At 45.7% G+C, this 27,672-nt stretch overlaps 1 protein-coding gene across 2 annotated transcripts in view; it reads left to right on the forward strand.

Moving 5' to 3' along the window:
• Nucleotides 1-27,672, forward strand: part of LOC143041009 (uncharacterized) — a 224,323-nt gene that overhangs the window by 131,176 nt on the left and 65,475 nt on the right. For both annotated transcript variants that reach the window (XM_076212551.1, XM_076212560.1), the window contains exons 2-3: nt 1-13; nt 14,119-14,789. The exon at nt 1-13 is cut by the window's left edge and continues 90 nt beyond it. In XM_076212551.1, the coding sequence (XP_076068666.1) occupies nt 1-13; nt 14,119-14,789 (684 nt within the window). The remainder of the gene's footprint in view (nt 14-14,118; nt 14,790-27,672) is intronic.

Raw genomic sequence — 27,672 nt, forward strand, 5'->3', positions numbered from 1 at the left:
GATCCACACCCAGGTAGGTAATTTTGTGTGTGTGTGAGAAAGAGAGATTATGTTTATGTTATACATATGCTATGCGTGTTTTTTTTTTCTCAGAAATGTTCACCCAAAGCGTAGGAGAGTAAAAATGGACTCTTGAAATAAAGTGGGGAAGTTGTTGATGATGGAAGTAAGTTGTAAAATAACTAAAAAACTAGATAATAAATGCTGCTACTTTCGCCAACTAGAAAGCCGCAGCCCCACAGCAACTGGCAACGGTCCACGACATCTCCCACAGATCTCACCGGAAGTAGAATTTAGACTCTTGTCTCTGTTGTATCAGTATGGAACTGTTTCTATATCGGAGCCTCGTAGGAGGAGGAGGAGGAGGGAGACAGCCGTTGACAGTTACCCTTATGTGAAAAAATGTGTGTGTAGTGGGGGGAAGGTGTTGTCAGAATTCTTATAGTTCTGGAACCCCATCCAGAGACCGAATGCTAATCCTTCGATGCTATAATTTCACATGGAAGTCAGAGGGTGGGTTTTGAAGATGGGCGGCAGGAAGGGATCTTCTTTGACGCCCGTACCGAAGGACCACCACGGTAATTTTGGGTCCCAAAAACTGAAACACGCACTGACTCTCTCTCTCTCTCTCTCTCTCTCTCTCTCTCTCTCTCTCTCTCTCTCTCTCTCTCTCTCTCTCTCTCTCTCTCTCCTCTCTCTCTCTCTCTCTCTCTCTCTCTCTCTCTCTCTCTCTCTCTCTCTCACACACACACACACACACACACACACACACACACACACACACACACACACACACACACACACACACACACACACACACACACACGTGTACTAAGCATGTTGTACGGCCAATCACCTTTTAAAAACATCAGGGGAAGCCTGACGTATGCTTGGTCTTCCGGCATGCGCACTATGGTCGCCGGACACCGCTCCCGCAGACAACCAAAACTGTCTATGGAGGTGAGGGTTAGTTTGGGTTCAGGAAGCGTAGGATAATACTAAAGATGAATTGAAGTGGGAATAACCGTCGGAGCTTCAGTCTGTTATTGGTGATCCATACGGTACCATAGCAGGTCATCACGCGGAGCAAAGCTGTAGAGTCAATTTTTTTCTCAGTTCATGGCCGGGGTCTTGTCCTTTATATAAATTGCTTACATTATCGGTAGTCTCCGCTGATCTTTCATCGGTTCCAATATTTATATTCCCTTCTCGAGCATCTATCTAATTAGAGTGTTCTTTGTGCTTTTGTCCTGTGTGAACCTTTGAGGTACCGTTCTTGAGGTGACAAATTATTAGGAGAAATTCGTGAGTCATGCCGATGTGTCCACTATACAGGGTTGCGGAGTTCCCTTGGGTGCAAGTGTGATGCGTGACAGGACTCCTCAGAACTCCCCGTGGTCTGGGTGATCAGTTGTTTTTGACAACAATGTCGTTAGTTCTTTTGCTCTGTCATGACAAACGAGAAGCACAATTTAATTCTCGGTGGTCTGAACACATCCGCCTCCTTTTGCCATTCCAATTCTTCAGCTTCCTCCTTTCTTCACTTCTTCCTTCTATTCCTCATTTACTTCTCCCTTGATCTTTCTCGTCCCTTTTATCCTAAAAGATTTTTTTTTCTTTTGTCATCCGCAGCAATTTGTGTACTAGAATTGCGTGTGTGTATGTAACTGTCTTGATGATTAAACAGGCATTATCGCGCGCGCGTGTGTGCGTGCGTACGTGTGTACATGCGTGTGTGCATGTAAACAGGTCTAAGCACACTCTTGCCGCGAGGTGGTTGGCTCTTCGCTCTACAGCACGGACCAGGAGGATGGGGCTGCTGCGTAAGTGGGCAGGACACCAAGAGCAGCATGGCCTTGACGCGAGGGGGTGGGCGGGTGCGAGGGAGTGGGTGGGTGGGGGAGGGTGGTGGTGGTGGGGGTGGAACCCTTTGACCGTGATGGAGATATTGGCTACCGCTAGTGGGGCAGGGCCAAAAAGACCTCCATGTATATGTGTGGGTGCCTGGTTAGTTCTTTGCAGGGTCGATCGTAGTGGGCGGACAAGTAAGAGTCAATAGGCTACACAGACCATCGGAGGGAGGGAGAGGGAGAGGGTGGGGGTGGTGGAGTGGGTGTCAGTAGTGCTGGTTGGTAGGGAATTTTGATTAGTGGAGCGTAGAAACAGCCTAAAGTGCCACCTTTGCCGTATGTACTCGGATAGCGTAAGGGACAGTCATTGGGAGCCGATGGTTATCGATCCCGTGCCTCTTTGGTTACGTGGCGAGGTCCAAACACAACGCTACACGGCAGTAGGATTGTACGTGTTTTTATTGTATTATTATTATTATTGTTATTATTATTATTATTATTATTATTATTATTATTAGTATAGGGGGTAGTGGAATTTGAGTTTTACCTCGGTGGAGTCAAGTGATTAGATTTTGTTTTTCCGAACTCTACCTCCTCCTCGCATTTGAGTGAATAAAATCGTTTGGAGTTAGCCAGAATAAAGTATTGAGAGGGTTTTACCGGGTGCAGTAGAGAAACACGTCAGAGGAACTGAGAGACTGGGGCCGGGATGGGGAGGTGGAGAGGAGTAGTGGATGGTGTGGGTGTTAGGTGGATTGGGTAGGTAGGTAGGTAGGTAGGTGAACCCCATTCCTCAAACATAGGGGCGGGGGTTGCCTTTGAGATGAATAGATTAGTTTAGCGACAACCAGTTTAAAGAAGAGTACCATCCTGTGCATAAGGTGCTTATCACCTGTCCAATGGGCGGCATTGTGTGGATTCACGCATTCCTTGCACGGGAAAGTTGCTCGTCTTTCGATGAGCCGAACCTCGGGTGCTGTCGTATTTTCGGGAACAACATCGACACTGACTATTACACTGGAGTTTTAATTCGCGTTTTTTTTTTTTTTGTGTGTGAAAAATAATTCTAAAATCATTGTGTGACTCAGGTCAGCAAGAACCTTTGTTCTTCCGTTGATATGGAATTGCTATGGCAGTTTTCTTTGTGGCCATGGAGGAAGGCAATGTGTCATCAACGGTACACGTTCCCCCCGCACCATCCCTACAGTCCAAGCCGGATGAACTCCCATGGTGAGGTACAGATCCTGCATCGTTCCCCACAGGATGGGCCGACGGTCCTGTATTGCACCCAAAGGTTAAACGCACATTGTAGTTCAGTGTCTCCGTCAAGTCATAGTGGCCGATCTCTGCCCAGGAACTTCCGAGGGTGGTGGTGTGGATGTTTGTTTACGAGACACTTCTGCGAGGCACACGCGGAGCCAGCCTCGAAGATAACTGCCCAGTCTCATGAAGGGAGGGTGTCGGAAAGCCCTGCCGGCGTGGTGTACGGTGAAGAGCTTCAAATAGCAAACAAACAGGTCTGTGTTCGTGTACGCAGCGATATAAACAAACGTTTGAGTATATTTGTTGGGAGGCACTGAGACCACCTTTGCTGAACGTGCTGTGTGCTTTGGCGCGAGTTTGTCTGCGCTTCCTGGGGGGACGGGGACGGGGAAGGGGGTGTACCCAAACAAGTGACCGAGTGGTGCGTGCGATGCATTTGCACAGCTACTCGCATGCATGTCCGCTTGCACGCATGCTTGCTTGCTTGCTTCCTCGCAAGACAGAGGCGGGATGGTTTCCTTCTGGCTGACCAGATTTAGCACATAAATCAGGATGAAGAGCCAGAACATCCGGCCTTAGCATCATCGTGCGTGTCAAGAGAGAGCTAAAGAAGTGGTCATGTTTTGTCTACATTTTCTCTCTCTCTCTCTCTCTCTCTCTCTCTCTCTCTCTCTCTCTCTCTCTCTCTCTCTCTCTCTCTCCCTCTCAGTGTGTATGTGTGTGTGTGTGTTTGTGTCTGTGTATGTATGTGTGTGTACGTGTGTGCGCACCTATCATCCATTCCGAGGTTTCTATTTGTGTGCTTATCTGTCTCGCCGCTTCTGTCTGCCAGTCTGTCTGTCTGCCCGCTCGTCTCTTTCGCCTTTCTTTAACCGAGAGCTTGCCCTCAGTCTTGACTTCTCATCCCTCTCACGCGTCATCACCTCCTCCTCCTCCTCGCTACCCCTCCCTCCCGCCGTACTTTTGCTCTGCCCGATGCAAGAGCCGCTGTGCAACATCCGGTGGAGATGCTAGCAGAAGTCGAGGCAGCAGGAAGGAGTGGGAGGGATCGGGCGGGTTGGGGAGGAGGAGGAGAGGAGGGGGGGAGGGTGCGGGATTCTGGGAGGAGGAGGGGGTGGGGGTGGAAAGCAGGAAGGAAGACGGAGCGAGGTGAAGAGTCGGTTGGTCTAAGCGCTTGTCGGTGTCGACGCCGCCGCCGCCGTTGCAGAATATTCTGGATGTGGCGTTTGCTTAGGCGCTTGTTTCTCTGCTCCACACAAGAGGATACCACTGATTTGGCTAATTTATTTATTTACTTATTTTTTGTCTTTTTATATATTCTTGACGCATAGTAATTAAGCTGTATTCTGAATCTGGTCTTAGAATGGGAACCGCATTAGGTGTGTGTGTTTGTTGTTGGTATTGTTGCAGCGCCGTGTGTAGCGTATGAGGTTCTGTTGTGTTTTGTATGTGGACGGTCGCGTTATATGGCAGTTATAGTTTGTATGACGACGGCATACGTAATCAACATTCATTAAAGTCGATGTAGAATGTGTGTAGTAGATACCTCATAAATTTTAGATATATACATACACATAGGTGCATACTTACATTACATACATCATATATATATATATATATATATATATATATGTATATGTATATATATATATATATATATATATATATATATATATATATTACATTCGTACACTACATTCATAAACATGATCAGTACATATTTTGTAATTACAGGCAAAGTACTTAGGTCCATAGTGATGAAAATAGTACGTTTGCTATTGTGCTCGTGACATGTAAAAAGATACCTATGATACCTTGATTATATATATATATATATATATATATATATATATATATATATATATATATATATATATATATATATATATGTGTGTGTGTGTGTGTGTGTGTGTGTGTGTGTGTGTGTGGGTGGGTGGGTGGCCGCATGTATGTCCATGTCTGTAATTGTCAAAGGATAGCCAGGCCAGAATATCTTGGGATGTTGCTAGCATTGTCGTCAAGGTGTTACTCCAGACGTGTTCCACCCTTCGTAAGCTAAATAAATTCGTCTGACATTACCGCGGAAAGAACCAGCAAGGGACGTTACTGTATCGAAGGGTTGAACTGTTTCGTTGCGTCCCTAATCTGAATAAGATGTGTCAATCGTCAGTGTAAAGGATGGTGTGAGATTGGATTCTGTTTCAGATATTGATGGTGTTGTATGATTTTATTATGCAGCTGTGTAAACGATGTTGTAGATACCTATATATACTAAAAGGCACTTGTATACATACCCACGCCCCTCCCCACCAAAAATTGCATTTTGTCAGCAATAACCAGAGCTTCCATTTCCCTCATAAATGGGAGGGGCAATTGATAGACAGTCAATTTTGACTAATAATGACGATGCCAGTGTGAAGCTTAACATTGCTGAGTTGTTTTGGAAGAACAAGAAGACTGATGTGTGTAGAATATATATATATATATATATATATATATATATATATATATATATATTATATATATATATATATATATGTATGTATCTATATCTATACATATATATATACATATACATATATATATATATATATATATATGATCAATTGTAGAATTCCCCTCCACATATTCATGTAGATAACATAATTCATATCGAATACGAATGCGGTTTGCTTATAACACAGCTATTTGAATGAATTGAGTTGAAATTCGAAGCTTGGAGTGCAGGTTACTACCGGACGTGGAAGTTGGGTTCGGGAGGACCAGCAAGGAAACAAACAAATAAGAAAAACAAACCACTGACGATCGCATCCGTGGTGGCGGCCGCAGCGTCGACGCTGATTATGGGAGCGAAGGAAATGCCACAGAACTAGGCGCGCCATTATTTGCGGCGGCCAGGCTGCCTGCTCCTCCTCCTCATCATCATCTTTCTCTTCCACTTCCTCCTCCTCTTCTTTCTCTTCTTCCTCATCTTCCTCCATTCCTTATTTTTTTTATTCTTCTCGTCTTTCTTCTTCTCTTTCTCCTCTTCTTTTTCTTCCTTTTCCTTCTTCCTCCGTCTCGTTTTCTTTCTTTTTTTCCTCCTCTTCCTCCTTCACGCTTCGCTTCCACTTCCTCTTCCTCGTCTTCTTTCTTATCCCTCATCTTCCTCCTATTTTTTTCTTCACGTCTTTTTCTCCTCCTCTACTTTTCTTCTTTACTCTTCCTCCTTCACGATTTATTTCTCTTCCACTTCTCCTCTTCCTCCACTTATTTTTTCTTCTCGTCTTCTTTCTTCTTCACTTTCTTCTCCTCCTCATCTTCTTTTTCTTCCTCCTCGTCTTCTTTCCCCTCCTCTTCCTCCTTCACGTTGTATTTCTCCTCTTCATCCTCCTCTTTTTTATTTTTCTCTTCTATTTCCTCCTCTTCCTCCTCGTCCTCGTTCTCGTCTTGTATCTCTTTGTCCCCCTCATTCCTCCTCCTCCTCCTGTCACTTGTGACATTGTCACGCGTTGGTTGCACTGCAATGGGAGTGGCGTCACATTTCATCATCTTTACCTGGCAGAATATTTGTTTATAGCTAAAACCACGCGATTCCATTCAGCTAACGGGAAATACACTCAGAACAAAAGGGGGGGTCTCGACTCAACTCTTTTTATTCCTTCGCATGAATAAAATCGCCTGGACGGCATAACTCGTATCAGTGAGAAGGGCCCCATGTATTGAAGCAAGTACTATCACCACTACTACTTCTACTAATACTTCTACTACTATTAACACCTTTAGTACCATGCAATTCTGTTTTTGTTTTTCATACCATACGATTTTATTGTACAGCTGGGGAGCTACCTGCTGGGGGGGGGTCCCGGTCGGTCGAAAGAGCTTTCATGCTGTGGTCCTCCCCTTCCTGAGCGTCTAGTCTCTGCCAAAACAAAAATGTTGGAGAGTACATAATACTCATATAATTGTTATTATTATATTTTGTTAGTCCTTACCTTTGTTTTCTGTTTTATTTAGTAATTATTTTGTTTTATTATAATTATTATTTTACTGTGATTATTATTATATTTATTATTATTATTATTATTATTATTATTACTAATGTCGATGATGAAAGCGTCTTCATGAAGAAGATGATTTGGTTTATTAATTTTTTGTCACTTTATTTTATTTTTTTTTACCTTACATTTACGTTATTTATTATTGTAGTTTTGTATGTCTATTTTTGAGTTTTGACTCGAAGCGTTCTCATGAACAAGATATTGCTCTATTTAATGAGAGGAGGGTGGGGTGGCGGGTGAGGGTGGCGTGGACCGGGAATTCACCTCGGTATTACCAGTTTCTTACATGGAGTATCTCACACCCGGACAGCCAGCCGAGCGATGCCTACACACACGCGCGCGCGCGCACACACACATCTTCCTCTTTATATTTTTCATTCAGGTTCTTCATTTGAATGAAATGTGGAAATTGTATGTGTGCGCGTGTGTAGTTGGACCTTGGTGTTCTAGGACCACGTGCTAGACTCGTGATCAACAGTAGACCAACAAGAGAATAGTGTAATCGGACATTTTCGAATGAGCTCGTAGAATGAAATCGCTTGGCGCCGGGTGCTACCGGAAGTGGCAAAGCGGAAATAATAATAATAATAATAATAATAATATAATAATGATAATGATAATACTGTAATAATAATTATAATAATAAATAATGAAAAATTACCTTTTACAAAGACGCCCGTCCATTGTTTGTTTTCGTGGAATTGGCGTAGCGTTCCGAGCGTGTAACCTTTGCCCTTTGGTCTCGGATGGCCGGGACAAGGGTACTGTTGGTCTCCCGGGAGAGAGTGAAGCCGAACGTTACACGTGGTGCAATACAGGGTGTATCATCATGTATGACCGACTCACTGGTTTCGTGTTATTTGCTGTCACAGTAGGTATTGTTCTGTAGGGCTGTGTTGGTTTGCCCCATTGTTGTTTATTTCGTCAGTCTTTGTATAAAACGTTATTTAGTAAACCATTGTTACTCCACCAGATCATGCTTGCTTGGTTGATTTAGGACTCGGTGGTTCACAATCTGGGGATATAACAAGAATTTAAAAGGCCCCTGCTGCTACAAATTATTCTTTTCTATATAATGTGAGGAATCACAAAAAAAAAAAACTATCAAATATAAGATGATTATAATTGTCAACTTTAAAGCAGAGGGTTTCTCTTCATCAGTATTTTATGATTATTATTTTACATATTTATTGTAATTATTGATATTATTATTTTATTAACCATCAACATTTCATGATTATTATTTTATTTATTTATTAATTTATATTTATTATTATTTTCGTTAACCTGTTTTGGCGGGATGGGATTTGGGAGGAAAATGAAGGGGAACCACATGAATGTTGAGAACTTACGAAGGGGAAATGAGGAGATGGAGTGAAAAAGTAAGGGAACGACTTCGGCAGCGCACCCTGTGCGCCGCTGCCTGCTGGTCGTCGCTGCCTGGCATCCTGGCCCAGGCGTGCCTGACAGTGTCGCCGTTCAGGAAATTCTTGCAGCAATTCAGCCTCATGAGTTTGTTGCCGCCGAGTCTCTCTTTACAAGACCTCATGACCTCATGACAAGACAGACCACACTTAGACTAAGTGGTTGATTCTTTTCCCGCCGCCTTGTGGCCGTTCTGGCTCTCCCTTCATCACCCCTTTCCCCCCTCCCCCCACACCCAAGGTGGGGGGTGTCAGTGCCATGAAGATGAATGGAATTATGTGCCGGCGGCCAGGGTCATTGGGAGAGTACCATCCGACACAGAAGGAGGTTAATCGAGAAGGAGGAGACTCCCAGGGAAACGGGGAGGGAAGGGAGGTGCCACGGAATTGAGTGTCTTGTTAACCCCCTCCACATGAACACGGTGTCGCCGTCTTTACAATTCATTCTGGTTAAAGCTGATTTTTTTTTATTCCAATGCACGTGAATGTGGACTTCATCCAGAATAGGTCACAGATTTTAGCTTGTTGAGGTCTAAGTCTCCTCCCCCCCCAACCCCCTCACCCCATTAGTTCATATTTATCCGGAACAGAATTGGTATATGTGTCACCATCTTGATAGTGTTAATGATGGCGTCGGCTTGTGTAGCGCCTCTGTCACGCACTGAGGCCCACGTGCGCGGCCCGCCCACTCTTAAGCGCACGTATGCATGCGTCGCGTGTTACGCATGCACACACACACACACACACACACACACACACACACACACACACACACACACACACACACACACACACACACACACACACACACACACACACAAAAGAAAAAAAAACGTGCTTCTCTCATACAGCAGAAGTACTCTCAGGCATACGAGGTACAAACTTGGTTGGGTTTACAACTGTAGGGGATAGTACAACTATTGAGATAGGTAGGTCTGCCTGGAAGTCAGGTAAAAATGAAATAATAAATGTAGCTCGCAATGCATTGACTTAAGATCACAAGGTGTGAGATCGAATTCCTTCTTGACTTCAGACTCTCACACCAAACCATCACTTGAGGTAGAGTTGGGAAGAGCGTGACCTAATATAACTAAATCATTTTTATCAGAGGCCGGGAGGTGGCGGGGACGAGCTTACACTTAATCTAGATTATGCTATGACAGTGGAAACCCCACCCCCCTATTTGTCCACCCATACACGCTAACCAGTTGCATGAAACGAGGGGCGGAGATTCTTTCGAATCAAAATTATACGTCATTAGACCTCGCACCGACCAGGGACGTGAGACTGGACAGCACTTTCGGGGAATCGAACCGCGGAGGTGTTGCAGGTGCGTACTCGGTCGTATAACGTTGCGGCAATATTATCTTGAAGTGTTCGAAGTGCAGCGGGAAGCGGCAGAGGCAGAGGAAGAGCGCAGCTGGCCTGGCAAGAGCGAGCGAGAGTCGGGAGGGGTGGGGTGGGGGGGGGCAGGATGCCAACCGATCCACCGCCGAGATATAGGATCTCCAAAGGCAGAGTGTGAATTTCTCATTTCTCATCTCTCTCTCTCTCTCTCTCTCTCTCTCTCTCTCTCTCTCTCTCTCTCTCTCTCTCTCTCTCTCTCTCTCTCTCTCTCTCTCTCTCTCTCTCTCTCTCTCTCTCTCTCTCTCTCTCTCTCTCTCTCTCTCTCTCTCTTTCTCTCCCTCCCTCCCTCCCTCTCTCTTTTTCTCCCTCTTGGTCCAGCCGCGACCCGCAACACACCGTGATGTCCTCGGCGTTGCCAAGGTGATAATACCACGCTTGATTTTCGCGTGTGAAACCTCGGCGGCATTCCTGGTGACCACCAAGGTCTGTCTGACTTCTTATGGGCGGTGGAGGAGGGTGAGGAGGGGGGAGGAAGAGCCAAGCGTGCGACATAGCCACGCACTTCAGTGTTTCACGCACGCACGCGCGCGCGCACACAAGGCTCGCTCTGGCTCGGCCTGCTTTCGTTGTGGGTTTGGGACATGGAAGAGCGTAAGAAGAGGCTTCCAAGGAGGCAGTGTTGGAATTAGTGATGTGAGGGAGAGATGGTAAGGGGGGAGGGGTTGTCACGATGGCCCTTTAACCCAACTGTGTGTGTGGGTTGATGTCTGTTGAATAAAATCGTTTGGTGCCATCCAGGAAAATATGTGAGGATTGCCAGTATCTATGTGTTGAATAAGCGTTAAAGAGACGAGGCATGCGTATTGTATTATCAGTGGACTTTGTGTGCATGTGCGCGTGTGTGCCCTCTCGTTCACATTTGATAAAACTGTTAATGGATAGGATTAGGAACAGTTTAATGAAATAGCCTGGCGACAGACGGAATGCCATTCGATGCAGAAGGGGATAATAATTGGAACCACCTTTGTCACGGTTCAGTGCGAAGATCCGCGTCGTCTTCTCCCGCGGCGCCTCGACTTATCTGGTGGAATCGAGCGCCACCTCTCTTGCCAGTTCCTTGTGTTGTGTTGCATTGTTCGCTCGACCCCCGTCCACTGTGATCTCTGAGACGTCTATGCTGCGTTCGTGTTGCTTCGCGTCTCGCTTTGCGTCGCGTCTTACCATCACGTCTGAACGTCGTGCCTCGCTTTACGTCGCGTCTTACCTTCTCGTCTTAATGTCGTGTCTCGCTTTACGTTGTCTTAATGCCGTGTCTCGCTTTACGTCGCGTGTCGCTTTGCGTCGTGTCTTACCATCACGTCTGAACGTCGTGCCTCGCTTTACGTCGCGTCTTACCTTCTCGTCTTAATGTCGTGCCTCGCTTTACGTTGTCTTAACGCCGTGTCTCGCCTTACGTCGCGTCTCGCTTGGAGTCACGTCTTCCCGTGGCAAGAGAAGTGGAGTGTAGAAGGAAGACCGTCCTCGAGGAACGGAGGGTCCTCCTCGATAAGCCCTCCCGTCACCCGCTCTCGTGACGTAAGAGATAAGACTGTCTTGAAGAGGGAAAGCCTTCCTCAAGGTGTGGGGAGATAATGTAGCCAGAGATAGGGGAGTGAGTCACCAAGATAACAAATTCCTCTTTTTATCTTCGGTCAGTGGTATGAGTCATTGTACAAACGTCACGTAGGCCGTTCGGATTACTTTTTTTATGTGGTAGATGATTTGTAAAGTATATATGAAATTGTAGAAAAAAGGTCATGTACACGCGCTTACACACACTTACGCGCGCACACAAACATACACGCTCACACGAACACGCACACTCCCTCTCTAATACACACACTCAGGTACTCACGTACGCTAACATATACATTCACACGAACACACACACACTAACATGCGCAATTCTCTCTTTCTCTCTCTCTCTCTCTCTCTCTCTCTCTCTCACACACACACACACACACACACACACACACACACACACACACACACACACACACACACACACACAGGTATATACAATTGTTCCGCATGACAGAAGCATGTAATGAAATTGCCATATTTGTGAATAATGGGTCGAGTTGTCAGCAATATAGGTCATTACCTAAGTCTTAAAACTAGATGAATATTGTTACTTGTTAACATGTTTTTACATAGTGGGAGGACATGCACTCTGTGCTTGTTCTCTGTGGGACACTATTGCTCAGCATTTTACATTTACCGTACTATCTCGTGTGTATTATCTCCTGGCCATGGCTTATGGCCCGAGTGCCTCAGCTTTGCATAACTAACCCCCCTCCCCACCCGACACCTTTTGCTTGAGTGCTCGGGCATTTCCCTGTCTGTCGACGTGGCACAAGTGACATGAGTAGCAGCATACGCGTGAGGAAGAGCAAAGTACCGTGGCGGTGACCAGTGCGTCGAGGTTTCCCCACGTCGGTCTCTTTTAGACTATTTCTTCAATCCTTGTCATCTTCCCTCTCTCAACTCCCTCCATTCCTTTCATACACTCCCTCTTTCCTTCCTTCTTTCGCTTCTTCCTAGCCCCTACTTCCATCGCCCCAACTTCTCCCTCCACTCCTCCACTCCCGCCTTCCAAGCTACTCCCGCCCTCCCTCCCTCCTTCCTTTTCCAAGTAGAGCTTCCTTTGTGCCCACAACAAGAAGCCTTACCGACAAAGCTTATGCTGAGTCTCCCCCCCCTGTCTCCCCATTACGCCTAGCAGCCCCCATACCCCCCCCCACTCCCGCCTCCTCTCTTCACCGACCTTGTACCAGGTAGGCTAGGTCTTCTTCTCCAAGTTTCCACTAATCACTCTCTCCCTCACCCACCTTACTGCCCCATTTCCGAACACTTTCCATAATTTTGCGATGGTCTCCGGGACTACTGTCGAATATGATCGTGTTCCAAGGTGTTTTGTTTTGGCAGGAATAGTTCGTGTGTGTGTGTGTGTGTGTGTGTGTGTGTGTGTGTGTTTACACACACACACACACACACACACACACACACAGATATATATATTATATATATATATATATATGTATATATATATATATATATATATATATATATATATATTAGACTAGTTGAGGCAAGCTATGATGGAGAGAATTTGTTTATCTAGAAATAAATGTTGGGCGCTAATAATGATATCTCAGTTCTAAGGGCGAGAAAAGGGGGAGGGGGTAGTGAGGGAGGAGACGACTGTGATTCATGTCCCAATATGATCTGCTTGCGGGGGAGGGGGGGAGGAGGTGGTGAGAAACCAAGGAGTAGCGAACCAGGCTCGTATGATGCTGCAAGGTGATCTGAATCAGCGGTATTCGTCCAGCCTTTATATACATGGGCAACTAATGACCCGTGCTCCCAATTGGCGTGAGGTCAAGTGTGATGCGTGGGGAGTCGGAGGCAAAACGTTCTGACTCCAGTGACTCACGAATATAGAGGGTATGCTTTCCGCAATGAATCCAGTGTTCATCATCACGTGGTTGGCCGATATGCAGGGTAGTCATCGTTGGCCGATGCTGGTACTGCGCGTGTGTCTTCAAGGAGTCTTTGTCCCACCCGTGGGCCTCAAGGAAGCTTTGGGTCGAGTCACACGGCTGGGTCGCGCGAGCGTGTCCTATGGGATCATTTGCGGGTCAGTAAGATCGTGGGACGGCCACAGAAGAGGTGAGGACGGGAGTGAGGGCCAGGAGTGAGGACTAATAAAAATATATATATATGTGTGTGTGTATGCTGAACTGATTCAACTTCTGGCCTCTTCGCCCTCCCTGACCTCCTGCACCACCACATTTCATTTGTGTATTGAGTATTTTATTTATTTCTTCCAAAGTGGCCACTAACGTGAGGGCCATTATAAAAGGACTTTTTTAATTTTGGGTAACTGGTGGAGAGAGACTCTATCAGAACTGAACGAAATCGCATGACGGCAGCAAGAACAACGTACATGACTCGCTGGGGAAGAGTCAAATTTGACGTGGATTTATACACCAGGAATTATATATATTGTTACTATATTATTGTAATCATCATTATTGTAATTACTATGATCATAATTTTCCTTGGGCGTGCTAAGATGTGCCTCATAAAGTTTATGTTAATTCTAACGTTGGAATGAGAGGAGTAATAGTGACTTGTTCTCCTTGTCCGCAGCCCGCCTGGATGCTCGAGTGAGGACGAGATCAACGTCGTGGACTCTCCCTCCCCACCCCCCTACCCCTACTCATACCCCTACACCTACGCCTTCACTCACGCCCTCAGCCCCTCTTCCTCCTCCTCCATGGACCATGACGGTCCTTTGGACATGACCACCAAACGTCGGACTCCTCCACCCACGCACATGCCTTCCACAACCTCCTCCTCGTCCTCCACGTCATCGCAGAGTAGCACGACAGCCTTGTCTGCCCTCGCCATGACCAGCTCGCCCTCGCCCCCACCCTACCACCCCCGCCCCAATATCGTCCCTGCCCACGCACGCCCTTCCGTCATCACCTGCGTGCCAACCCGATACTTGTCGGCGCAGGACCTTCAGCCGCATGACCTGCCCCCGGCCCACGACCTGTCGCCGCTGGGGGGTCACTCCCGCGACCTCCCGCCTCCGTACCCGGAGCGCCCCCTCCCTCCGCCTTACAGTGTGGCCACCGCCCACCTCACCCAACGGGCGGCGCTCGCCTCTGGGCAGCGCCCCGCGACCACGCCTACGACAGTAGCCACAAGCACGTCCTCCTCCTCCACCTCCTCCTCCTCTTCCTCCTCCTCGAGTCCCGCCCTCCGGGAGGCTCGGTGCGAGGAGGCTGCCACCTCCAGACGGCAGGTGGTGCAAGGTAAGACTTCTGTCTTTGGACTTTCGATTCTGTATGACATGTTTGTTTGTCTGGCGGAGTAAAAAGGGAATGGCACCCTCTTACTATTCCTTCTCTTTCGTTTCATTGTTCATGTTGGCTTTGCATTGAAGTCCCGGAATGTGTAAAAAGACGTAAACCTCTTCTGTTTGTATTGTACGTGTTTGTCACACACACACACACACACACACACACACACACACACACACACACACACACACACACACACACACACACACACACACACACACACACACACACACACACACACACACACACACACACACACACACACACACACACACACACACACACACACACACCACAGAAATTTCAGTTAGAAAATAAAATAGATTCGAAGCTCTAAGAACTAACTAGGACACCGTCGAAGGTATGACTGAGTTTAGTGAATATTATTAGGGAATCGGCAGAGATAGTAGGAAGTGCAAAAATATTAGAGAAAACAAATGCTCCAAAGCTACAAATGCCCTAATTAAAAGAAGAAGGACTATATAAATTAAGAGCAGGAGAGACGAAATAGAAAGAGTAGAACTAAACAAGCTTATCAACAAAAGACAAGAGATCTGAGAAAAGAGAAACATGGATGAAATAGAGGAAACTATTGGGAAAGGTAAAATTAAAGGGACCGAGTGCAGGCATGCTTTAGGAAGACAGCAAATAATATGCTTGAAAGAAAGAAATGGAGAGATAATTAAATGCAGAGACAATGGTAAAAAGAGTAGAAGAATTTTACCAAGAGCTTTACTCGTCGAAGACCGTAGCTGAGTTAGTAAATACGTCTGTAGACGTTAGTAGTGTACCAGAAGTTACAAAGGAAGTAGAATTTGCTCTAAAAATATGAAACTGGGAAAAGCACCTGGGGAAGATGGTATATCGATAGATCTTTTGAAAGACGCAGGGGAAGTTCATATTAGCTCAGTTGTACACCAAGTGCTTACGTCAAGAAAGCGTTCCTGAATCGTGGTGCAATGCTAGTGATTTTGTTCCATAAAAACTGAAACCAGAAGGACCTCGGTAAATACCGACTGATTAGTATGCTATCAAATGCCAATAAAGTATGCTCCAAGATCTTTACAAATAGACCTAAGTCAAGTTTTAGATGGAAACCGACCGAGAGAACAGGCAGGCTTTAGAAGCGGATATTCGACTCTAGACCATTTGCAGGTGTTGAACCAACTTATGGAGAAAACGGCAGATTACAATATACCTCTTTGTTTAGCTTTTGTAGATTACGAGAAGGCCTGGGACTCGGTAGAACAAATAGCAATACTAAGCTCGCCATACAAACATGGTACAAACGAACAGATCGTAAGGGTTCTAGAAAAGGATTATGCGAAAGGTACCGCTGTAGTTCGACTACATAAAGACACAGAAAAGATTAAGATCAAGGAAGGAGTACGGCAGTTTCACCCAAATTATTCACAAGTTGCTTAGAAGAGATTTTCAGAAGGTTTGAAGATTAATGGCGAATATTTTAACCACCTAAGATTTGAGGTTGACATTCTTATTTCAGAAAGAAAATACTTGCAAGATATGCTGAGTGATCTGAACAAGGAAAGTCTCAAAGTAGGTTTAAAAATTAATAAAAGTACAAAGTAATATTCAACACGAAAGTTCAAAGTTAAAGAGATTATAATCGATGGTAAGAGTCTTGAAGAAGTTGAAGAGTATAATCGTTTAGGCCAGATGGTGAAAGTGACCAAGTATCATGAAGTATTACAATCGGTTGGAAAATGTTTGGTAAGTACAATAAAACGTAAATTTTATAATCTACATTCTGCCAGTAATAATCTACGGATGAGACTTGGAAACTGACGAAGGCGATTCAGTCAAAGCTAAAGACTACAGAGGAGAATGGAGAGATCAATGATGGAAATAACGCTGAGAGACCGAAAGAGAAATTGGGTGAGAAAGCAGACTAGAGTGGAAGATATTGTGAAGGCGGTAAAAGAGAGAAAGTGGAATTGGGCAGATAAGTTAATGTGAACGACTGATGAGCAATAGAGGAAGCGTGTTACTGAGTGGACGCCCCGAGATGGGAAGCGTGGAAGAGGGAGACCAGGCAGAAGGTGGAGAGACGAGATTGAAAAGTTTGCAGGAGTGGCGTACCAGAGGTTGGCGCGGTCGTGTGAATCCTGAAATTCTATGAATGAGGCCTTTGTTCAGTAGTGGACTCAGGATGACTGATTTGATTGACCGTCTATAGGTATATGATTATGTGTGTACACATATATACGTATGGATGTTTGTGTACGTGATTATGTATACTGTCCTTTTGTCTTCCCAGCCACCATTGTCTTTCTGTGTTGCAATGTATTTACAGTATCGCGATCATTGTTTCTATGGATGTTTGTGCGTTATTTGAGTCCCTGCGTATTTTTTATACACGCACAATTTAACCCTTTGTACGAGAATGCACAATGGACCCCAGCACATGTAATTATGTCGCCGAGCGTTTTACGCATCGCATTGTCGAGGTGGGAAGGTTGGTGAGTGTTGCACAAAGCAAATGCCAATCGTGCCTCGGTGACTCCATCTTTCATTTTGTGCTCCTGTGATGTCCATCCATCATCCCGGCAAAGGCTACCTTGCCTAGTCACTTCGCAGAGCACGTCAGGCTGAAATGTTGAAAAAATATGCCTCAAGAAAATCTTGTTATTTTGAGATTTCACAGTCTGCTTATGATGCCAAAGTTTAAGAAGCGATCTCCTCCCATCCTCCCCCTCTTTTTATCCGTCTTCTTAACACCCACCGCCCGAAATACACACACACACACACACACACACACACACACACACACACACACACACACACACACACACACACACACATATATATATAAATATATATATATATAATATATATATATATATATACATACAGTATGTATGTATACATGAATATGTATATATATATATATATATATATATATATATATATATATATATGAAGCACTACACTTTTTCCATGTAATGACGTTGTTTGGTATGTGTGAGTGACGTCTGCCAGACCCAGCCCAGCTCCTGATCCCGTCTGGACTCGATGAAATAATTTAGCGGCCACCAGAACAAGTTAAACCTACAAACGGCCAACTCCCGCATAGTCGGTAAGCAGATGCAAAAAACCCGTCGGAATTGTGTGGATACAGTTTTGGGTCTTTTCGTCTTCATCGCAGCTGATCAAAGATGCTGACGTCACTGGGCCTCGCGAAGCTTTTCTTCCCCCCCCCTCTCTCTCTCTCTCTCTCTCTCTCTCTCTCTCTCTCTCTCTCTCTCTCTCTCTCTCTCTCTCTCTCTCTATATATATATATATATATATATATATATATATATATCGGATCAAGAAAATACGTGTGTTCTCGTATGATGTAACTAAAGCAAATTACATAACTTTTTTATTTTATTTTTTGCAATATTTGTTTATTTACTCATTTGTATTGTAATGCAAGTGCGCGCGCGCATGTTTGGTTAAATTGTATTTATGTATTCTGCGTATAGGCTTCTCGGTAGTAATAATAGCTTTAAGTGCACCAAGTTTCTCTCCTCTTCCACCTCTTCCCCCCTCCTCCTCCCCCCTCCTCTCCCTCCTCCGCCTCCTCCTCCCCCCTCCTCTCCCTCCTCCGCCTCCTCCTCCCCCCTCCTCCTCCCCCTCCTCGTCGTCCTCCACCACAAAAGAATCCTTTCCCCCCGTGGGCTTGGCGTAAGTCACCTTGGGGTAGAGGAGAGAGAGAGAGAGAGAAATAGTTCCAGGAAATGTGGGCGGGAGACCCAAATGAGGAAATCCAACATCGAAGGAAGCTAATGGCCAGGGCAGCGCACCCTTCAAGGGAACGCTGGCGATCATGTCGAGGCGAGAATTCTTATCATCAAGAAGAAAAAAAAAGAAGAAGAAAGAAATACCACACCTCGACGCCACAGCTAAGGAGGGGAGAGAGGAATGCTGTCCAATTAATTAGGGGAGGACAAGTCACGATATCGAGAGGTGGTGGCGGTGGTGAGGGTGCTGGTGGCGGCGGAGATGGTAGAAGGCAGGTAGTTGGGTGGCCACATTGGTTATCGTTGGAAACATCTTCCGCAGTCGTCGTCGTTCCTCCTCTCCCCTTTTCTCTCTCTCTCTCTCTCTCTCTCTCTCTCTCTCTCTCTCTCTCTCTCTCTCTCTCTCTCTCTATCCATCTATCTCACTCTCTTTCTCTCTATCTCCCTCTCTATGTCTGTGATGTGTGTGTGTGTGTGTGTGTGTGTGTGTGTTGTGTGTGTGTGATTGGAAGCAGTCCTATTTGTTAAAACTTCCACGTCAACCTCGATGTGGGCAGACGGTGCCGTGGATGTGAGGGTGTGTGTCTTGCATCCCGATGTAGATATTCATTCAGAAATTTCGGCAGACCAAGCAAACGTACGGCCACCAAGCTCCAGACGCGACGTGACTCTTGCGACGCCATGTCGACGCTGGGTTGCCGCTTGCCCGGGAAGAGGTGCTGGAGAACGTATATCCTCAAAGTAAAGAAAATTTGACAAAGATTGTATACAAAAAGGCTAAAGAATTGTGTCTGGTTTCAAAGTATATTGTCTAAGAGTCTAAGATATACTTGACAAGGCTTGTAGTTACCAAGGCCATTGAATTGTCATAATGAAAGGAAAAATGGTAGATATTTTTATAAGTATAAACGTTGGCAAGGATTTTATACACAAAAGCTGGTGAGTTATATAATATCAAAACATATTCTGTACCAAACAATGTTTATTCAAAAACACTGATTAATAAGTTCATAATTCGGAAATAAATTGTATGAGAAAAAAGTAGAATTGAAAAAGAATATAACCACAGCTACTGAAGTATTTGTAGATTTCTAAGATTTCTCTGAATGTAGTTGTTCGTTGTGGGTGAAGTATATTATTTTAGGTCGCATTGCTTGTCATGAGTGGACCCGGAACTGGACGAAGGAGCTCCACAGTGATGAATTAAATCGCTTGGCGACAGAGAGAATAAAACATAGAGTGTCACCCAGCAAAGAATGTTGTTGTCCTCTTATCACAAAGACTTTTCAGTCCAATCGAATCATGCCGACTCGGATTCGTGTGAAGACATACAATTTTACACACAAGTCCGATGTCATAAGCGTGGAAGCAGCTGCAAAATATGAAAATAGTACACTTGTCAGTGGCAGTTGACTTAATCGAGATGGTTTAACCTTTCTTGTTGGGAAGTACCTTCACCCCCGCCCCCCATTGAACTGAATCCAACCCGTCTCTCCGAAAGCTTTGGAACACGATTCAGACGGCGCACGAAGTTGGAAAAAAATCGTCGTGCAAGTGTGTGTGTGTGTGTGTGTATATATATATATATATATATATATATATATATATATATATATATGTGTATATATATTATATATATATATATATATATATATATATATATATATATATTGCATTCGGAAAGACAGTTGCCCCCCCCCCTTCGTCGTTCCCATTTTGCCCTTCATCCTCCGTGTTCACCTCCTGTGTTTATTCTGGTTGTCGTTAGGCGAATTTATTCCGAAATCAAAGACTCGGTCGAAGGGACGCAAACTCTGCCTCGCATTCCCACTTAGCTGAATTAGATCGACAGGCACCTTAACCCCCCCCCCCAGGATCCATGCACAATCCCCACCATTTGGAGGGGTGCGGGTCTCAGGATAAGTGTGGGCCACAAACTGAAACCAAGTGGGGAAGTCTGTGATGCCCGACGACTCTTTTCAGGTGGCTGAAGAATAGCAAGGCATAAGAAGTGTGGATCCACATGAGAATAGAATGGGACATACCCTAGTTCGCGCTTTTAAAAAATTATACTGGAGAGCGCCAGGGGTTTCCTTATTGGCTAAGGGCAAAGTCCCTGGCATCTTGACATGAGATTCAGGGTTTCAAAAATTCAGGCTCTTCTCAGTTTGCTCTCCTTCGCCTCAGTGGCATTTACTGATTGTTCTGGCTTACACCGGACGAGTACCTTCATCTGATAAGCCGTTCTTTGCCTGGAGTCCTTCTTACTCCTCCTCCTCCACCTCATATGAATGAAATGGCTTGATGTTAGGAAAAAAAACTCCAGGATTGCAACAGCAACAGAATAGTCATAGGTAGGATTAGGTTAAGCGCGGAGTTTACTCCCTTTGACCCACCTCACTCACAGCTGAACAGAATCGTTTGGTATTGGACAGGCATAAAAGAAATCCTTAGACTACGAGGAAAAAACGTACACGTACACACGCACGCACACGTACACAGGCACACTGGCTCGCCTTGGGGCAGATGACGCGGGGCATGGTGCGTTTTCTTCCGAGACGTGCGGGCTGCCCGACGTCGGCTGTATCTCAAGGCAGGAGGCATAGGCGACCTGGCCAGCCCAGACGGACGATTAGCTTAGTGGAGTTAAAAGAAAAAGAAGAACAAAATACATTAACTGGTAACCAGAAGATTTTTTTCCCATCGCCCAAATAAGTAGTTTCTGGCAGCAAGTGCTGCAGTTTAGGGTTGTTGCAGGTTCTAAGTATTAAAAAAAACTAGCCCTGCTTCAGTTTCTTTTTTAGCGAGAACAAGATCAAGGCCTAAAATAGACGAGCAGATTGTACAGATGAATGGGAATGAAAATAAAAAACCTAGAGCGAAAAAAACTGCTACTCTCTTATATATAGTGTGAGGGTCTCGACCGTCCGCGATTCCGCTCCGACCAGGGTCTAGGGTCGGTGTACCAGCAACAAAATCCGGACAGCACCAGCAGCAGCCGCAGCATACAGTGTGCCTCCGTTGAACACATTGATTGTATAATACGCCTAGGATGTTTTGTCAACGTGTTCACTTGTTGGGATGTGAAGCTTGCTTACGGCAGTGGTCACTTAACTTCGGTTGAAGCCGTCACTCTTACCTTATGTGGAAAGACAGCCATAGGAGCAAATGACAGCTACCTTCATGTCAGCCAGACAACGAACGGGCTTAGAGGAACTTGATTATTTTATTTATTTATTTATTTTATTTCTGAACCGATACCCATTGATTCCATCCATATTCAGGGCCCTTTTAGCAAAAGTGTACATTATGTATACGTGCCATGACATAGACTTGTGCAACTGTGCGCGTGTGTGTGTGCGCGCATGTGTGTGTGTGTGTGTGTGAGTACGTGCGTTATACGTTGGTGGGTTCCATTCATGATGCTGCCTTGTACCTGTGTTGCCGGCGAGCTCTCTTCTACCCGCCTAGTAGGTCTCCTCCGCCCTCCTGTGAACTCTCGACACATGGGTCTCCAAGGTGAGACGCTTATCTTCCAATGCCATGCACCATGTGCTCGCTTAAACGCACCTCTGGATATGTTTGTTGTCTCTGGGAAAAGGTTGTGGGTGCGAGGGAAGAAGCGCAGCGACAGTTTTCAAGGTTATCGTACGACAATACCTGCTTGGCCGAGTAGTAGGCAGGTCGTGGCCAAATACGGGGATGAGCGTAAGGGAGCCCCGTGTGAGGCTAGGAGTCCAGTCAGCCAGACACCATCTAGCCAGTCAGCCAGCAACTTATCCAACCAGCCAAGCATCTTGCAAACTGTTGGTCCAGACAAGCAGTGTGTACTATATATATATATATATATATATATATATATATATATATATATATATATATATATATATATATATATATGTATAAAATATATTGTTTATTCTTTCCAGGTACCAGTACTGGTATTTTTCATTGCACTATCATACACGCAAAGATCATTTTTTCATGCAATTTGTCTTCTTTGATAAATCGATCAGAAGCTGTAATTGTTTTAATGTGAAATCTGGCGCATCCCAGCGTCATCAGATCCAATCACCCCTATCCCACCCTTTACCCCCAATTAGGTGGTCGATCACCCATAAAATTAGTCTCTAGTCTAGGCCCGTGTACCACGTCATCTTTCCAGCGCGCTCTAGCCTCTTGAGGCACGCACCTAGTCTACCGAACCAGGCCAACCGTTGGCAGACAAACACCTGACTTTTGTACCCCGTTGGCCCGACAACCCATCGCCTATCTCTCAGACCTGCTTCCAACATGTCTCCCGCCATTACGCTCGTCACAGACTGGTCACTCAACCCGACAGAGCCCAACTTCCATCCTCTCGCGCTCACCAGCCAGTCGTTGCGTGTGAGCACTTCACTTCTCTCTCTATCTCTCTCTCTCTCTCTCTATCTCTATCTCTCTCTCTCTCTCTCTCTCTCTCTCTCTCTCTCTCTCTCTCTCTCTCTCTCTCTCTCTCTCTCTCTCTCTCTCTCTCTCTCTCTCTCTCTCTCTCTCTCTCTCTCTCTCTCTCTCTCTCTCTCTCTCTCTCTCTCTCTCTCTCACACACACACACACACACATACTCTCTAAATCTCTTTGTCGAAGAGAGGGAGAGAGGCGCACTGGGATCACTTTTTGGGAATGTTACGAACGGAGCGATGTTTGATGTCGATGTGAACGTCGTCGAACTCATGACGCTGTCATGGGGTGCGCATCCTTCCTGCTTACTCGGGGCATGACGTGCGTGCGTGGTATTACCTGCAGGGCTCTGCGTGACCTTTTACATGACACATTAACTCGAGCGTGCTTTCGTCGCACGCAACTACGTGTATTCCCCTCCTGTAGAGGGAGGGTGAGGATGGATGGAGTATCAAAGGGATTTAGTATTTCCACCTTCAGAAGGGAGTCGGGAATGACCTAAGGTCACTAACAGCACATGTACTTCCGTACATATTCGTAAATGCCTGGAATATCGTAGATAATATGACCGAAGTTGGAACCACAAATAACTTAAAAACATGATAGATTAAGTAACAGGGTCCCACGAACGGAACTATTTTCCTGTATACTAAGTGAACACTTCACACACACACACACACACACACACACACACACACACACACACACACACACACACACACACACACACACACACACACACACACACACACGTAAATCTTTGGGCAGATCAAGATCCCCCCCCTAACTTGGAGGTCAAGAGGATGTGACCAGCGCAGCGCCCCCCGCCAAGAGGTTGCGGTTCCTTGCCTCTCACATGACCTTTGACCCCGTCTGCCCTCGCCCCGCTCCGCCCCGACTCTCCGCCCGCCCTCGGTGTTCCTGTATTTTGGACGCCAAGGGTGTTATGACCAGAGCCAGAGCAGTACCATGATGTACCAGCATGTTGTGTCCGAGGTGCTCTGGGTGACTTTGGGAGGGAATCACTTGAGTGATGCCCACTATACACTGGAGAGAAAGAGGGGGGGAAGGGTGGGCTCGGTATTTGGGAATTAGTGGAGTTGCTTGCGAAATGAGGTTCTGCCTCACCTGCAATTACACACACACACACACACACACACACACACACACACACACACACACACACACACACACACACACACATATATATATATATATATATATGTATATATATATATATATATACACACACACTCGGCTTACAGTTATATTGATACTAATTTCGCCTTCTAAACAATAAAGATTTGCCTGCCCAGGGCTATAAAGCATCACAACACTGCAAGCCAGCACCCTACTCATTTGGGCAAGTTGTTTTTGGATGTATATGTATGTGTTAGGTCATAGCTCGAGTCGTATAATTATGAGCTTTGAGCTCACATCCGTGAGGGTAATAACTGCCAGTCACAAGTCCAACACGCGATCCAAGCCCGTAGTGAATCGTGAGGGAAACACTGTACGCTGTAGCCTTTTACACCGTAGTGTCGAATGTCTGTAGAAGCTTGAAGGAGTTTGTGAAGTTGCCGTTGCAGTAAGACGGAAAAAAAAATCGAAGAAAACGGAGTGAAAGAGTGGTGGTGGCAAGAAAGGGTTGCCCAAATACATACCGAATGTTCCAGCCATCAAGTTGGGTATAGCGAAGACCAAGGAGAGTTCCGGAGGAGGAGGAGGAGGAGGAGGTGGTGGTGGTGGAGGAGATGGAGGTGGAGGTACAGGTACCTCTACATCTGCACTCTCTCGCTGAATGAATCGGCGCCGTTGCAGGAGAGGGAGGGGGAGGGAGGAAAGGAGGGAGGGAGGGAGCGGCTGGCTTGACGTCGTGGGCGGAGATGCTCAGCCCGAATAGTAACGACTCCTCCTCCTCTTCCAGTCCTTGTACTCCGCCTCTCACTCCTCCATTCCCTTTCCTTTCACCCCCCTTCTCTTTCTCTCTCTCTCTCTCTCTCTCTCTCTCTCTCTCTCTCTCTCTCTCTCTCTCTCTCTCTCTCTCTCTCTCTCTCTCTCTCTCCCATCACCATACCCTTATCTTCATATTTACTTACCAACAATACACTCCCTTTCCTCCCTCTGCCCCGTATTCTTCTCTAATCTTTTACTTCGCTTTTGTTTTTGCTATCATTTTCTCTCTTCGTTCCCGCCTCTATTAAATCTGCTCCCTCCTCCTCATTCTCCACCTCTTGTCTACCCCTCCCCCCTCTCCCCTACCTCCTCACAGACCTCTTGCCTCTGCCCGTCTCCGCGCCGCACCCACTACCTCCTTCCGGTCTCTGTTCGCGTCATTGCGACCGGAGTTACCGTATGATAGGCTGAGGGGTCAAGTGTTCGGCTCGAGACCTGAAGAGTTTGGTCCGTGGCTATAGGAACGGATAAGAAGTTATCTTGCGTGCATGAAAAAAAAGAGATAAAAATCTCCACCGGCCTGGACGAGAGCCAAGGGTCGTGCCTCACCCATCCATCCATCCATCCATCCATCCTTGGCCCAAGTCAGTTTCTTCATCCAAGTCTTCTTGCTCCTTTCACTGTAGTCGTGGTCATACTACACCCACGTATGCATTGGCCCACATATGTCCTCGCCCCCCCCCATCTGTGTGTGTGTGTGTGTGTGTGTGTGTTTTGTGTGTGTGTTTTACTGTCTCAGCGTAGGCTGGGATTCTTTGTCGCAGACGGTTGTGGATCCGTACGTATGGCTTGGTTGAATGTTCCTTCGAGAACATTCTGCCGATCGTCGCCTCGAGTGACGTCATGGGGCGATCGAAGCATTCCCCCAACTCACCCGTCACCCCTCCCCCTCATTAGGCCTTCGCTTATCTTGTCCCGCCCTCCGCTAGCTAGCTGGATGCCTGCCTGGTTTGCTGGATGGTAGTGGTAATTGGCTGGCTGGTCGGCTGACTAGGAACGTGATTCTCATGGAAAACCGTCACCTCAGACTTCGACAGGGTGACAATTCTTCATGTAGGCTATTCTAGGGTGACAATTCTTCATGTGGGCTATTCTAGGGTGACAAATCTTCAGGTGAATCTTTCTGAGAAAACGATAATATAATGTTACAAATTTCTCGGTCTGTGCCGTGTAATTTGCAGCAAATCCCGTTAAACTTGATGCGCCTGGGGTTCTAGTAGGAATCGACGAATCTTGCTTCTCCCATAAGCCGAGACATCATCGTGGACGTGGACCACGTTCTATTTGGGATTTTGGTATCATCGACACCAGCGCAAAACCTTCAGTTGGTTACATGGAAATTGTTGAGGCAAGGGATGCTGTCACCCTTCTCCCTATAATACTCAAAGTTGGTCGACAAAGATCTGTCAGTTTTGTTGATGCTAACACAGGCGTCACACACAAACGATTGAATCTTATTGGAACAAGAACAAAGTTACATTAAGACCATGCGTGGTTGCAAAAAGTGATTTTTTAAATTCTTACCTTCAAGAATTCATGTGACATGATCGCTTCTCTGATAATGCTCTAGAAGTATTATGCGAACACACTGCTGTTCAATACCCATTTTAAAATGCCTTTTTAATAGTATATTATTTTTGCAATTGACTTGTGTAATAAAATGTACATTTTATTATTCTATGTTAAATCCTAATCTTTATTCCACTGTTGATATTCGGCGTACTGGGGTGACAATTCTTCAGGTGTGATTTCATGGGGTGAAGATTCTTCATGTGGGCGTTCTGGTGTGACAGTTTATGTGATCCATTCTTTTTAACCCTTGTAGTTTTGATGTAAGAAACGGGAGGAAATATCTGAATTTCAAGTTCAGAGTTCAAACCGTTGTCTCCTTTGTATTCCTATTCCGTTGAGTGAGTACGAAATTCTCAGACTTTATCCTCACGTGTATCTATTACTTATACATTGCTGTTCATTTTCATCCATCTGTGGGAGACAGTTTTATCAGTAGGCTGCTAATACCACTAACTGCCACTAATTTTCAGTCTGTGACACTACTTTTGAAACTCTGGTCCTTCCCCTCTACCCCCAAAGGCGGTAGCAGGGGAGGGAGGGGGTGGCATGTTTTTTTTTTTTTTTTTTTTTTCTTCATGGCCGTGCACTCGAGTCTTGGGCCACAGCATCGCCCCTCCGCCTTGGTCAACATTCTGTTCTCGTTCGCTTGTTTCTCCTTTCTCTTCAGATTGTCTCATCTTGTCTCCAGTGTTGTTGCCTCACCACCCACACACCCCACACCCAGGACGAGGTGGTGGTTTATATCCTCTTCCAGTGGTTCACGTCGCCGATCCTCTTAGGTTTCCAGGAGGCTTCACCCTTTCTCTCAAATTTGTTCCCTTTTCATACCAGTTCGCCTCTTCGCCATTCTCCATCCGGTTCAGTTACTGCACAGGCCATTCTCTTCCGAGAATCGCTAAAATCTAGAAATCTTCAATGTACAGAACAAAAACCTCTTTCGAAAAAATGCACCAGATTGGAAGAGCCCTTCTGGTATGCGGGATTTTCCAGATAGTGGATCTTTTCGAGCATTGGAGATTTTCGAATAATAGAGAATCCCCCAATAGAGGAAACTCTCCGTATCCCATTGTGTCGCTACGCATTCCGGGTCTCCTTCCGGTGTACTTCCTTCCGGTTTGGGG

This window comes from Oratosquilla oratoria, chromosome 2 (genome assembly GCF_046742065.1).
Source record: "Oratosquilla oratoria isolate Oo_2021 chromosome 2, ASM4674206v1, whole genome shotgun sequence".
Taxonomy (NCBI): domain Eukaryota; kingdom Metazoa; phylum Arthropoda; class Malacostraca; order Stomatopoda; family Squillidae; genus Oratosquilla; species Oratosquilla oratoria.